At 37.1% G+C, this 15,424-nt stretch overlaps 1 protein-coding gene across 1 annotated transcript in view; it reads right to left on the bottom strand.

The window, feature by feature from the left end:
* TMEM245 (transmembrane protein 245) overlaps nt 1–15,424 on the bottom strand; it is a 67,053-nt gene that overhangs the window by 18,561 nt on the left and 33,068 nt on the right. The window contains exons 12-14 of the mRNA XM_009996538.1: nt 13,206–13,337; nt 4,759–4,881; nt 2,261–2,406 (exon numbers count right to left, since the gene is read on the bottom strand). Of these exons, the coding sequence (XP_009994840.1) occupies nt 2,261–2,406; nt 4,759–4,881; nt 13,206–13,337 (401 nt within the window). The remainder of the gene's footprint in view (nt 1–2,260; nt 2,407–4,758; nt 4,882–13,205; nt 13,338–15,424) is intronic.

The raw sequence follows: 15,424 nt of genomic DNA, 5'->3' as shown, positions 1-15,424 counted from the left end.
GCTGAAGTGTGGTGGGAACAAAGCTGGTACCTTTCAAGATTTATAACCTGAGCTTTCTATACTTTTCATCATCTTGAATGCACAAGTATTTTGAGGCTCAATTCATTCTGTGTAATTCCATCACAGTCTAATGATAAAGTGACTGTGCAAGTCTCATTATTTGATAATTCATAATACAAATAAGCCTCTTCATCCAATCCTATGACCAAGCATCAATGTCCATTTTACGTGCCTTTTATACACGAGGTGAACAGGCTGTTTTTAGGTTCCTACCGTTGTAGCGACAACTAATCTTCAAAAACAAAGGATAACTGCTGCTTTGTGACAAAATAAATGGCTTGAAGTAGAAACTGTTTTTCATATGTCAACAAACTGGGCATGCATAAACTCTTGGGAATTTTATACTATACTATTCGTATTTACATACTGAATATCAAAATAAGCACTGAATGGAATGCAAACTAATCTAGAAGTATTACGATAAATCCTTAGATACAACTGCACAATGGAAGTTCTGAAAATCTCAGAAAAAGCATTCCAAAGAATTCAAATAAGGCAGCAAGTACAAGCCACTCCAAACAAGCAAATACTAATAGCTGATTCAGGCAACATTAATGAATACACAGACTGAGTTTCTTTGTGTATGACAAGCAACTTCACATTTAATATGGTCCAAACACTGGCTTTTTCTCATCACATTTGCAGTTACTGATGCATGCTGGCTCTTTCCTACCGTTTTCCTGTGCCTTCTGTAACATTTTCTTTCCACCATTCTAAACTGACCAGTTTCTTGGGTCACCTTTGTCACAGACCAATAAACTTAAAATCATACTTAATACATGGCTCCTTGCAGAGTATCCATGCCCAGAGAAGCTATATCCTATTTTTTGACACATTTCCCCCTCCACCAAGACCTAAAGAGAAATTTTTTTGGGACAAGTTTCAGTTTCTAAATCTGCTTGTGTTCTTCAGAAAGACAGAACAGAGATACTAACCATGTGGTCAATGAAAACTCAACAGTAGTTACACAAGAAAAGAGCTGTTAACTTTTTGGCAGAAGTCCAAATCTGTTGCTATCTACTGGGATTGCCCCTTCATTTCAAACATCTACAGCAGTTATCATTGCTGCTCAGGATCTTATGCAGCATGATCTAACCTTCCCATTGTTAAAACGTACCTAGAAACTGCTGAATTCCACAAGAAATAACACTCACTTGCAACGTACACCTAAGAACAATGGCAAACCTTTGGAAAGCAATTCTAATACACTGCCAGTTTAAAGTCTATTTTTGTTTTGTATATATGTGCAAGATGTCACAGAAAGCAGTGGTGTAAGAGGCAATGGTTGTAGAAAATGTAGCATGGAGTCCATTGACTTCCTGCAGTCCAACTGTTTTCAGTAAGTGAGCTATGACTTAAATACCTTATTTACAATCCATTTATTACATCACCAATGTGTTAGTGCTGCTAACACGTGAAGGCTGACAGTTTAATTCATCTGTGATGAATGAAATACATTACCACCCTGAAAACTGCTTTATTGTGAAATCTCAGTGAACCATATATACAAACACAAAAAATCCTCCTTTAATTCCTGTAGCAGTTTAAAGGTGAAACACAGGAGTGGTTATTAAGCATGAAACACAGCACTCTGTGTGCACTCTGGAGGAGCAATACAGTAGTGTTTTAAGTGAGATAAGGAGAGTGCTCCCCTGTTGTTTCCTTTGGTGTAATTGGTTCATGAAGATCATGAACTAGTTTTCTCTCAGATTAAACTGAAGTGGAAAATGCAGTCCAGGAGCATATCTAACGCACTCCAGCTGCAAACAGGTACTTAGTCCCCAGGATTAGGCTAAAAATAGTTCAAAGCAAGTAACTCTGAAATGCATACAAGTACAGATCCCTGGTTCTCCATTTCAGCTGTTTTGCTCTATGGATCTGCTTCTGTTGAGCTGCGCGGCTCATGCCAACATAGCTGCAAACACACTGCTTCCTGATGGGCTAGGAATGTGATAGGTGAATCAGTTATTTAAATACCAGTATTCACTACAGCAAGGACCTGAAATTCTTTTTAGGCAAGTCCAACCACACTGCTCTTTTAACAACCACGGGGGAAAATCATCAATGCTAGGTTCTTGAAAATCTTTCAGATTTGCAACTTGTCTTTGAAACATGAGCTGTTGTAATTGTTAAGTATTTGTAGTTTAACATCAAATTTAAAAACACATTTTCCAAAAAGGGCAAGAAATCAACAACATACCTTATGGCTTCCTCCACAGATTGGCCAACTATATTTGAGGAGGGACCTGGCTGAGACAAAGGTGTCAGGCTTATCACCCACTTTACTGGCTTGTAGTATTCATCACTGGAACTCAACAGGTAGAAAAGTGTGGTCAAAAAAATCACCTGCAAAGCATATTGGAGTTCTGAATTAAAGTACAATAAATACTTTACAGAATGACATTGCACATCCGTGTTTTAGATATTGAACTTCATTGGAAAAGAACAAGAAACTATTCCACAGGCTTGCATTTAGAGAAACACAGAGCTAGAAGAGTAATTTTCTCCCTCATTCCACGAAGGACAGAAATAGATAATTATTATAAAACTTTTAGTCCTGTTGAACCTCTTCCTAAAGTCACACCCAGATCATGCAGGTTTTTTCCAGCATGTTTAGCAGGTCAAAGAGTTGCTGAATAGTAACATAAAAACCAAAAACTCACCAGATAAATCTGAGTTGTCTCAAGGATCACTATGCAGCTACATATCACTTATGAATTAAATAAAAACTCACACACAATATTTATAATACCTCTTAGACTAGCAATCCTGACTGAATACTCCTCCTGGATTCAAAGATGAGTCTCAGCAGAAGTGATGCCACTTCCACTGTTTCAGTTTTAAGACAAAAAAAAACAACAATCAGACTGTATTAGCTTCCTGTATGTTGAAGCCCACTATGCTTTTCTTATTTTCTTATTATTGTGCTCAGCAACTTCTTGGGCTACGCATACATGACAGAAACGTGTCCAGCTTGAAGCAGAATACCTCAAACAAGGAAAACCCACTCTCTGTGCACCATGGTTTATATTTCCTTCATCTGCAAGCCTTAAACATTTTTCATTTTGGTAAGAAAAAAATTGCTTCTTATTTCCAACCTACTCCTCATGTCCCAGAATAAATCACATCTTAATCTTTTGGTAAGCCTGACCTCCATTAGGTCTCTTATTTTCAAGCATTTTACCTAGTTTGCAGACACCTCATGCCCTTTTCCTGCATTGTCTCTAAACACACTCAGGAAAAAAATAGGCAGACAGCACAAAAGGCAGTATTCCATTACAAGTCTCAAGAATGCCATCCATTTCTATGTTCCCAATTCCTTTCTACTCAGTGAAATGCTACTGCTACTTCCCCCCACTCTCCTCACAGTCTGTCTTGGCTGTCACACTCACCTGTTCACCTACTGTGACCCCTTTCCAAAACATTACACATAGGTGTAGGCTGTATTCCATTTTCCCAGATGTGTAACATCCACCTTGGGTGATAAACCAATCAACTAAACCAAGCCACTACATCAGCACATTTTAACACACTATTAATACTTATTTTGAGATAACAGAACAAACAACTGAACTAGGCCTTGGTTTAATAGGAAATAATCCAATGGCAGTAGCAACATCATCTATGTTTTGTTACAAGATAACCCACACAGCTGCCATGTTACATGTTGCTTCAATTTTGCAGCTTTGTCTACAAAGACCTCCCCTCCCGAGCAAGCATCAATGAAAACAATGAAGTTAACTGGCAAAACAACTTTGCTTTCTAACAAACATTTTTGAATCCTGAACTAAAAACCAGGACATGAGTTTCAGTCAAACTTCCAGTATCAGTATATATTTAGTTAAAACAGGAAGAAGTCCCAGGCTGCTGTCTGAGATCAAGATGGTGACAAGCTTTGAGCTCTGTTCCAGCTGTTTCAGATTGCCTTAGGAGATTTTTAATTTAAATAACTGCTGTCACAGCAAATGAGAAGGAAAAAGTTAAGAAGTTAATTCTACCATTACAAATTACTCCATACAGCTGTGGCATTCAGAAACAAAAGAAACTATAAACATCTATCTCATATAATACACTAAAAAAATAATGCAACCGTTAAATAAAGTTTCTTTAATAAAAATATTTCAGAGACAACTATTTAGTGTGGGCAATAACATCAATAAAGAATTAACTTTGCACAGGAAGCATCTGGTAATTAGGAGCTCACAGAAGTCAAATGAAGAGAAGCTCCCATAAGCCCCTCACACAGATTTGCTAAATACACCAAAAGAAAAGGAAATATAAGGTAAACCTTATGAAATACATAAGTTTCCTGACATTTCCCTGTAACTATTCTTCTTCCCCTTTTCCAAGACCGTTGATTTGTTTAAGAATATGCATATGATGACATGCAATTAGATTACAGTAGTTATGCAGGATATCACAAGTTACAGCTCAGCAAATTCAAGCTCCAGAAGAGCAGTCCATTAAAAGAATGACAGAAAGACTGCCAGATCCTAAATATGGAGGTTACCCACAAATCTTGCCCTTTGCTAGACTGTCCCCCAAATAACAAATTTGAAAGTTGGAAAATCTTAAATAATTTAGGTATAAGGTTAGAGATATTTCCAATGCTTTAAGTTTGATTTCTCATTGTTTCAACATGTGCAATTAGGTTCCTCTAGTAAAAGAGGCCATATAAGCCAACGGAGTCCTACTTACCACTGAAAGCACAAAATTGAGAAGAGCTGTTCCACTATGGAAGAGGATTGTCACTAATGTCGTAACTGTAGTAAACAAGAGGCTCACATTGCGACTCATCACTATCCACAGAGACTCCAGGATCTGGAAAAGGAGTGAAAAGCAAAGAAAGTCAGGCTCTGGGTGGTATTAGGTAGAACACAGAACTGCTTACAGAGTGATTCATCTCTATCAAGCAATACAACAATTACTTTTTTTTTTTTAAAATCATCTTCCCTCACTCCTAAATTACAGCAGTAATATCAAGTGAAAGCACCTACTTTGCCAAAGACAAGTTACTAGGTAAATGGTTGCAGGTTTTAGAATTTTTCTTCCAATGCTCAAAATTATTTCATTATGTAAAACTGCAAAAAAACTAGATGCAGAGACAATTATTGTGATTAACATCACCATCAACTGAAAGCAGATCTTGTGTGGGGAGAGAAGAGTCACCTTTTCAAAAGCAGAAATGCTAAAACACAAAATGCAAGAAGCAACATCCCAAGATAGAAATAAATCTAAAGACAGCTTCAAATCAAATAATAGAATTACTACTTGAAGAGGTTTTTTTAAATGTTTTATTTTAATGGGATGCATAATTTTATAATGTCTGCAAACAACTACTTACGCTGTGATTTTGAGTAGGGATGCATCAGTCAGTGAAGCAATTATGGAAAATAAATCAATGCCAGACAACATACTAGATTTTGTATTAGCTAGGGGAATTAATTGCTTACTAGTTTCAAACAGTAAAAGGTAGCTTTGAGACATGCCTTTAAACACAGAATATCCACTTCTGCCAAATTAGCTTATGTATGGATGCAAACACATGAATCTGAATAGGGCAGCCACTTCATGAGTCAGTAAGGACATAAAGGCATGGTATGGCACAGTGCATGGAGGCATCCTAAACACAATGCACAGTAGTTTCGTAACAAATATCTAATTCAGAAGGAATACAGTAAGAATATATTAGCCAAAGTGATTCCAACATATACAAATAATCAAGGTTACAAACAAAAAGCCATTCCTTCTTTCATACTAGCTAATACAACTGGCAAAACTGGAAGATCTGACACAAAAGCCGTTCTCCAAGTTCAGAGCTCTAAGTGAAGACTTTAAAACTAGTAATAGTTACTCTTGGTTTAATGTCTTAAATCAATTAGACAATTAAACAGACAAAAAACCCTCCAAACAAAACCCCAAACCTCAGTAGTTGGCATTCATAGAATAGATAATGGAGTGTGAGCCATATGATCACCTCTCCTTTGGAACTGAGTGTAACATAGAAGATACTTACTAAGCATAAACTTGGAAGTGAGTAAGTGCTGGGGAAGTGACAGGGAATTATAACACATAGTAAAACCAGAAAAGATCTACATAGTCATGCTTCTTACTATCTAATGAGAATTATGAATTTTAATGCTAATCTTTTGAACAATTTTTATTAGTCTCTCTTGAGAGCTCAGGTGAGGTGAGAAGCGGACATTCTGCTGAAAAATGTTCTCTTGCTAGTACCCGTTCCCTTCCCTCTTCCACGGATTAAGAATTCATTCTGAGGGTACAGCAGTGTTGTAAATTCACACAGCCATGAGGTAATGTTATTTAATGTACATTATGCTACGAGGGCTGTAAACAAAAAGGACAGACGTTTTCAAGGCAACCATTAGCAGCTAAAGCAAAGGCCTTTCAGATGGTTTTCAGGAAGAATAATACTGCTGTTGCTAATAACAGGCCGTAACTTGTATGCTAACTGCAAAGGTTCCAATCCCAGGTGGTCATGTCTGTTACTGGAAACTGGACTGTGAACAGGAGCTTAGTGTCACAGGCCTGTTATGATGTGGAGATTAAGCAAACAACAGCAGCAAAGGCCTTGAAAATAGGTACACAGGTTGAAAACAAAGGCCCCTGAAACACAAGCAATTAATCAATGAAGACAGTATTGAAGACACACAACCTTAAGAGCTAAGAAAAGTCTGCTTTTGCATTAAGAAAAAGCAACTAAAGAAGGAGGAGTGAGAGAAGCTCAAACATGCAAACAATAGGATAAGCCACTTGCCATGACCTGGAAAAGTAATGCCTCTGAATATCACACAGTATATAGTCCAGAGCAGAGGTCAAGGGGTGGAAATTGCCCAGAAAAAAAACACACCTTATAAAAGGACAAGCTCCTTCATTTGAGGGACAAAGATGTCCATTTCAGTTCCAGCTTTCTGTATTTAAGAGCTCTAAGCCTGTTCACTTCTCTGACTCAGACCATCAAGGAGAGTGGCTACTAAACAGCACCACCACAATGGTATTTACATTGTATACAACAGTTAAGGACTGATCACTTTAAACATGCAACAGTAGCAACTAACATATTGGAAAACTAATCATTTGCATGAAGTGTTGTCAGTGAAAGCTGGTCTAGCAAAGTTCTGTTTAAAAGAATAAAGGTAGCTTGATTTATCAGTCTTCTAAATACGAACCACAGCAATCATTAATTCCCTCCCCTGCACACCACCGCGTGCAACACAGTAGCTGTGCTGATACTGGTTAGTGACCGTTTCACCAGAGGGGCTTGTTCCATCTCCTGCAAGACAATGTACATCTGGAAAAGCTTCCCTTAAAGTAGAATGATTCTCCAGTATAGGTTGTATCTGTTTAATACTTTCCCTAGAAGCTTTAGCCTAAGGAGCTGATAACCAGGAGTAACTGCAGTTAGTTTGAATGCCTTTATCAGGTGGTTCAATCAATATTGGGAATGTTTCTCCTCGAAGAATATCTGTGTTAGGCAGTAATTGATTGAAACACTTGAACTAGTTATCACTACAGTTTGCTTTAGAGTAAGTGCAGATAATGCCTTTTGTTCAGCTTTATTATTATGAAAGCCAGTGCATCTTTTAGGACTCATCTCCAGCTATAAGCTCCTCTTCATATGTATGTCCTATTAAAATTTCAAGACACATGCTTTTCACGACTAGGATAAGAAGACAGACACAGAAATTAATCATTACTGACTACAGTATCAGAAAGTGCTCCAATACTTCACTAATAGTCATAAAATCAAAATACATGTACCTGCACCAAAGAGTTCATAATACCATTTGATTCCCAGAGCATATACCACAGTCGCATTAATGAGCTCAGTTACTATGCATAAATGATTTCTTACATCTTGCCAGCTCAGACTAGTTCTCCAAAACACAACTAAGTGTGACCACGTATGCAATATGATACTTTTAATATTACTGTTTTTAAACAACTGAAAAACACCTCCCTTTCCCCACAGCATCCCTTTGTAACTAGCTGTAAGAGATCAGTGTTCAAAAGAGCTATGAATCTGTACAGAATTCAAGACTCCCTTATGCATCACCGCCTGATGTGTCACCATCAGCATTAGTTACTGAGCCTTTCCAATCTGTAGCAGGCAAGAAATCAAAATTGCACTGTTCTTAGACATCTAAGGTATCCTATTAGCTACTTAAACTGGCCACTATCTGAAAGAAAGGTTTAAAAGGCACTTGACTAACATGCTATTTGCTGAGAACAAGTCAGCAAATTTCTGGAAGCCAAGTTAAGTTCATATATTTGATTATAGAGATCATTAACAGAATTATTAAGGGAAGAAAACTAGACACAAAGAGGTGTTAGGAAAAACTTGTCCTTTCCTATACTTTTTTTTTTTTTTCTGTTCAGAAAGATGTGTCATCCTGATAACTGAAAAATGACAGCATTAAAACAAGTCAGTAAGCCTTTAAGGTAGAAGAGACAAAAAATGGACTTTGTGAAGAATAATACAGAATGCATAAGATCAAAGGCTTCCTGCTCCAATGAAAAGTTCATTTCCAAATAGATGTTTACTCAAAGTTCTGGGCTAACTGGTCCAGGCTCAACAGCTGATTTTTGAAATAACATCTTTTCTGGACCTTTACATGAAATGGGAGAAAAAATAGCAACAGAAAAAAGGCTATCCTCCAGAATTGTGTCTTAGACTCTGTAAAGAAATCAATTCTTCTAAAAAACATGCATCAGGCTGAATTTCACCTACCCAGAAAAAAACAACACCCATTATGAATAAGAGAGCACTAAATCTCTGAACATATACCTAACTAGAAAAAAAAAGCATGGTAGTTGAATTATTACTGTAGAATGGACAATACTAGCTATAAACTTAGGAGATTACCTGAAGAAATTCTCAAGGCCAGAGAAGACAGGAGGATACGTGATTACTCAGGGAAATATTTGCAGAAACTGAAATTATGTCAGCCTGACTTGATTGGGAAGACATAGATCAGTCATGCTAAGGACACTGATAGAGAAACCTAACTGAGCTGAAGCTTGCTGCATACATCTTAATGGAAGGTCTTTTGTCTTCCTGTCTGGGAAAATTCTGAATGAGAGACTGGCTGCTGGTGGAATGATGAATATTCTTGTGCAAGAAGCAAAAAGATCAATTTAAGGAGACATTAGCAATGTCTCATTTCCCATCAAGGGAGTTGTGAGTGATCATACACAGATGTAGCCAGCAGCAATTTACTTTTTCAAGGTTTCGAGCCTTCAAGAAACGGAGGAGAAGAGTATGAATGGAAAAGCAAGTAAGCGGAAAAGGAATGAGGCTTTTTTTTTTTTTCAGAAATTAAATCTTTATAATCTAGCTATATACTGGATATTTCACTCACCTGAAAAATAACCTTAGAATAGAGCATGGGGTACAAAACTCAAGGCATAAGTGAGGATCCAATCTAGTTCTTTCCCTAAACTAAGAATAGGATGAAATAAAAATCACTTCAGAAACATTATCACTGAATAAACTGGTTTGTAACACTACTGGTTTTAAAGAATACTGGAAAAATCAGAAGCTAAAAGGCAGCAGTTAGCAGGGCTGCTAACACCGAAGCTATTAGAAAAATGCAGTGATGATTTGGAAAAGCTTATCTTACATTACATCTTCAGGCAATTTATGTTTATATAGTGAAATACTTTAAAATAATTAAGGTCCATGTCCATCAAACTAGAGCTAAGTGTAACTGCTATAATGAAAACCACATTTTGAAGGGGGTACAGAAGTCTTCTGTGTTTTATTTGATACTCAGTTAAAGAACTGAATTGATGCATATTGTTACAAATTAAACGAATGCCAGTAATTTCCCAGAACAGATATATCAGTGATTTAACTATAAACTTTCAACTCTTAACATAAAAGTTTCTTCCACTACAAGAAAGCCTGTACTGAAACAGGTCTTCCTTTAACATTTTTCTTACAGCAAATGCTCCTTCTCTTACTAAAGAGGATGAACATTTCCTATGATTTCCATCAATGGAAGAGAGCTTAACTACTCGTGATTGCAATATGACACTGTCAAAGAGCTGTATTTTCAGAGAATAGTCTGTACTATTCTGAAATATTTCTGAAAGTTAAGGGGCTAGCAAGACATCTATTTTGTGATAAAATCTAGCCTCAATCTATAATATATATATTATAAACACACATTTCTTCACAGTTACCTCACTTTTTTTAAATGGCCCCTGACTACAAGAAAGACATCAAGGTACTGGAGTGTGCCCAAAGAAGCGCAACAAAGCCAGTGAAGGGCGTAAAGAACAAGTGCTGTGAGGAAGGAGCATCTGAGGGAACTGGGGCTATTTAGCCTGGAGGAAAGGAGGCTGAGGGTAGACCTTATCACTCTGCAACTAGATGAAGGGAGGTTGTAGCAAGGTGGGGGCTGGTCTCTTTTCCTCAGTATGAAGTGATAGGATGAGAGGAAATGGCCTCAAGTTGAACCAGGGGAAGCTTAGCTGGGGTATTAGGAAAAAATTTTTCATCAAAAGGATGGTCAGGCACTGGAACAGGCTGTCCAAGGAGGTGGTGGAATCACCATCCCTGGAGGTATTTAAAATATGTGTAGATGTGGTACTTAAGAGGCATGGTTTAGTGGTGGGAGTCCTGGGTTAATGGTTAGACCTGATGATCTTAAAGGCCTTTTCAAAAAAAATTCAACAAACCAGATTCTATGAAATGGTTTTTGTTTAAAAAAACAACTGTCAAAACAGTTTTGGGACTGCACCATTGCAGGTTAGCATGGATTGCAAAGGTACAAATGCAAAAAAATCCTACAGTTTGAATTATAGTTACCCTATTTAAACCCTCCCACCAACCCTGCCCTACTCCAACCCCCCACCATACAAAACACACTCAACAACAGAAAAAATCCTACCTGAAGTCCCACAAAACACAAGAAAATAAAGCAAAAAACCCCCAAACCCAAACAAAATACATCCAAAAGAGTAAAGAACCTCTTGAAAACAACAATCCTCATAAGTACCCACACAATTTAAAATACTGATCCTTTCCAACTCAGTATGACATTCTAATAACTCATTGTTCCCCTTCAAAAGACCACAAGAAAGGTTTTCATGCTCTGATAAAAACATAAATCCCAAATACACAAACTTCCATTGTATCCTAGCATAGGTAAGCAACCTGCTTAGAAACACCGGGCTTAAGTCAAAACTATTCTTGTCTCACCATCTCCACTTTTAATGACCTCAGCAACCACAGAAATAAGATATTCCTAATTTTTAATTTGAAATATCAGAATAATATATATGCAATGCACTGCGGATGAGCAAGCCAGCAAAGAAAATGCTGCCCATAAAGAATGTGAAATCAGGATTTAGAGCTCTATACTATACTGAGTGGTTTACAGTCTATCATAACAGACATGAGTGTATGGAGAAAAAGGACAGGTGTTTCCCCACTGCTGCTGAGTAGTAAGTTAATGGAAATGAACAGGAAAGCCAGTTAACTGCTGGCTCTTTTTTTCCTAAACTTCTAAACCAGATTTTACAAGCAAAGCATGCTAACTAGATGGAAATGTCAATATTAATGTAGTTCAGACTTAAATATTTATTTTTCTTTACACTATTTTCTGCATTATTCTAGCCTATTTAGATTACTGAAGTACACTTATCATGGTTTCTGAGCACTCTGCAGAAATGCTGCACATTACATGGCTGGCACCTATTGTGTAGTTTCTCTTCCTTTTCTCCCTCTTGCCTAGAACGAAACTCCATACTGATTTTAAATGAGTTGTCTGTTTTTGTAAGTTAACTTTGAGAAAATATTAAAAAAATGTCACTCTTTATTAACTGAAAAAAGGTGCACTAAAATAAAAAGTTTATCTCAAGTTTTTCTTGATTCACGTAATCATCTGTGGTGGAAACCATAACTATTTAAGCAGTAGTTGAGGGAGGACAGAAGAAGCACACAGGCCCATCAGTCTAAAACAAGAACTGCTTTGAGGCAAATATTAGCTTTAATTGCATCCACATAAATGTTGTGTTTCAAGTTAAGAGGTATAAATGATAATTCTTTAAAAATGGATAAATAGTAACCTGAAGATACTTCAAGTCCATGACAACAGCTCAAGTCAAAGATGAATTATGTCAGGGATTGACTCTATATATATTAAGCATTTCAAACTTGTAATTTTTTAGAGAAACGTAGATACTTCAGTTTGGATTGCTTTGAATGCTTCTTCTTTTTCTATTCATGAGGTGAAAGGTCCAGCACATTAATTCAGGAATTCACACAGTGTAAAATACTAATTTCATTCTCTGTAGAACTTTCATAAAAGGAGAAGAAAAATAAGCTGCTTTCAACCCAATGAATAATAATTTGAAGAAAAAAACCCAACAAAACAGTAGAAAAATACATATGTTTTGCTTTCACAACCTCTTGGTCAATAGTTTCCTCAATTGTAACCTAGACAAATTGGTCTCTTTTAAAAAGAAAAGGCTACCTAATATAAAGCATTTAAAACCAGCTTGCAGGTGACACAGTTAACAATCTCTCTCAAGAAAAGTCTGGGATGCTAGTATTAATGAACAGGGCTGAGAGAGCTGGGTCTGTTTAGCTTAAAGAAAAGGAGGCTGAGGGTGAATCTCACCAGTGCTTATAAACATCTAAAGGGCAGGTGTCAGGAGGATGGAGTCAGACTCCTCTCAGTGTTGTCCAGTGACAGAACAAGGGACAAGGGCCACAAACTGGAGGTTTAACCTAAATATAACAAAATACTTCTTTACTTTGAGGGCAAGAGAGTACTGAACCAAGCTGCCCATGGAGACAGTCAAAACCTGTCTGGACATGTTCCTGTGTAATTCACTCTAGGAGATCCTGCTCTAGCAAGGGAGTTGGACCAAACAATCTCCAGAGGTCCCTTCCAACCCCTACCATTCTGTGATTCTTCATCACAACCAGTTCTGGTTGGTGTATGGTTATACCCTACTAGGCTTACAAAAATTGCTTATGTAATTTTAAGTAACACTAACAGAGTGTTTCCATAATGGTCAATGTACTTGAATCTGTAACCTTAATGCTAGTCCAAAAAGGAATTGTAAGTTAAAAATTAAATCAACTTGATAGTAAGGGCAAAAATACACACCGAAAGAAATGTTTCTATGTTATCATGAACAAATGATGCAACATCTTGCCAGTCCAGAATATCACCAAGCCAGCTGTTTTGACGGTTTATGTGCCATTTGTGTCCTTTGTGTCTTCCAGAATGCGTTACGTTCTTGAAAAGAGAGACAAAAAGAAAACAGACATTTTAATAACTTACAGATATGAGAAAGCCACAGACTAGTGTTCTCTTAATGAGGAACAGATCCAACATGCATCTTAAAACTTAGAGCTGCTTTAATTTGCATCCTCAATACCTGCAAGTAATCTGTACACTGGAGAACTTGAAGTCTAACAGAACACCATAGTTAATCATCCCATGTAATTACAGCTCTGTATATTGTACTGATTCACCTCAGTTAAACATTAGCTTTACTGCTACCTTGCTCTTTATGAAAACACACAAGAAAGAGCTAATGATTTCAGTTAGTGCAAACACATTACTGTTTGCAACACACAACTTTTTTCAGTACAACCCACAAAGAAAAATAAAAGCAGAAGCCAAAACAAGTAGTTTTCTCACAATTAGTGTCTACTCCTCCACTTGCAATGTTCAGTCATGCAAAACCTAAAAGCTCAACTGGAAGCCAGGAGCATTTATTCTGACTACACAGTTTTGTAGCTGCAACGCGGCAAGACAACAGGAAATGGTAATGAGCAGAACAGGCCCTTCCTTAAGTGGCTTCACCCTAGATACCTAGTTACCTGTTGCCCAACTGAATCACACCTGATCACCATATAGCATGACACCATTTGACTTAGTCTAGGACTGTGATAAGAGTTTCAGAGAAGGATGCCAAAATTCTAATATAAGCAAGTCTAAGCAAACTCATTGACTACAACTAATCTTTAAGAGACTTCTCAAGCTCTCAACTCTGATGTTTATATATGCATCCCACTGCTTCTGTTTAAATTTTAAAAAACCTTTAACCTTACCAGCCTGCATTCAAAATGACAGTGCCTCTTTTGGCATACAAGGCAAGTAGTATTCCAAGCAAATTCCCTACTCCAATTTATTTACTTAAGAGCACCACATTTTCTACTTATTACCAATTCTCCCTGGATGCTCTGTTACATTTTATGATGCACAATTACAAACATTCTTTAACAAGCCACAGGAACACAGAGATCTTTCTTCTGAACTGGCAGTTTATTTAGAGCAGAAACATGTAAGTAGTCAAAATCCCTACACCAATTTATTTACTTAAGAGCACCACATTTTCTACTTATTACCAATTCTCCCTGGATGCTCTGTTACATTTTATGATGCACAATTACAAACATTCTTTAACAAGCCACAGGAACACAGAGATCTTTCTTCTGAACTGGCAGTTTATTTAGAGCAGAAACATGTAAGTAGTCAAAAATCTCCCTCCAATAGGCCTTCTGTATTTGTAAACTGTATCAGTAACTTATTTTCTGTTCATCTAGTTCTATTTTCAAAGAAAGCTATCACCATTACCTAGCAGAAGTGGTTATCATTTGCAAATTTTTAACATGGTTATTAATACACATTTCATGTTCACTGTTACTCAGCAGCTATACTGTGTTGTAGCACCGAAAGGACTCTAGTGTAGATACGTAAGATTCAAAGAAATTGTCAACTGGTTAAATTTTTAAAAATTTACTAGATCTTAAAAACAAACCAAAACCCCTCACCTGAATGGACTTGGAAGAGGACAATCTTGAGAAAAGCACCATGAGTTATGCCACTGTCTTCCAGTCAGTTTATTATTCTGTTACTATTTTACTTCAGTGGCTACATAGACGCAATGATAACTGACCTAACACAGAATTGATCTATCTAGAACCTTTTAAAATACACACTATTTGCTATCTACTGATCTTCTCAGAAAGTATCAACTAATGGTGAAATCCATGTTGTTGGCAACTCTTCCTCAATTCTACAGCTTCTATGGACAAGTATCACCTGAGCCTAGGTTCTTCCTACAGACTACAGGAACACTACACAGGCCTCAGAATTAAATGTAGTTATTGTGCTGATACAACTGAAACAGTGGGGAGCTTCAAATTTGTACGGAGAGTTTTAGATATGGTCCAGATGTCCTCCACACTGCACTATCACCTGGTTTACCTGTTTTCAGATATACTGAAGGACAATGCAAAGTTATTGCAATACTACAGAAGGAAATAGCCAGACGGAAATCTCTCAGATGAGATATTTATGTGGATATGAAGTGT

Source organism: Chaetura pelagica, unplaced genomic scaffold (genome assembly GCF_000747805.2).
Source record: "Chaetura pelagica isolate M959 unplaced genomic scaffold, ChaPel_1.0 scaffold82, whole genome shotgun sequence".
NCBI classification, from domain to species: Eukaryota; Metazoa; Chordata; class Aves; order Apodiformes; family Apodidae; genus Chaetura; species Chaetura pelagica.
The sequence above is the reverse complement of the archived record's forward strand: the minus strand, read 5'-3'. Positions and strand labels throughout refer to the sequence as shown.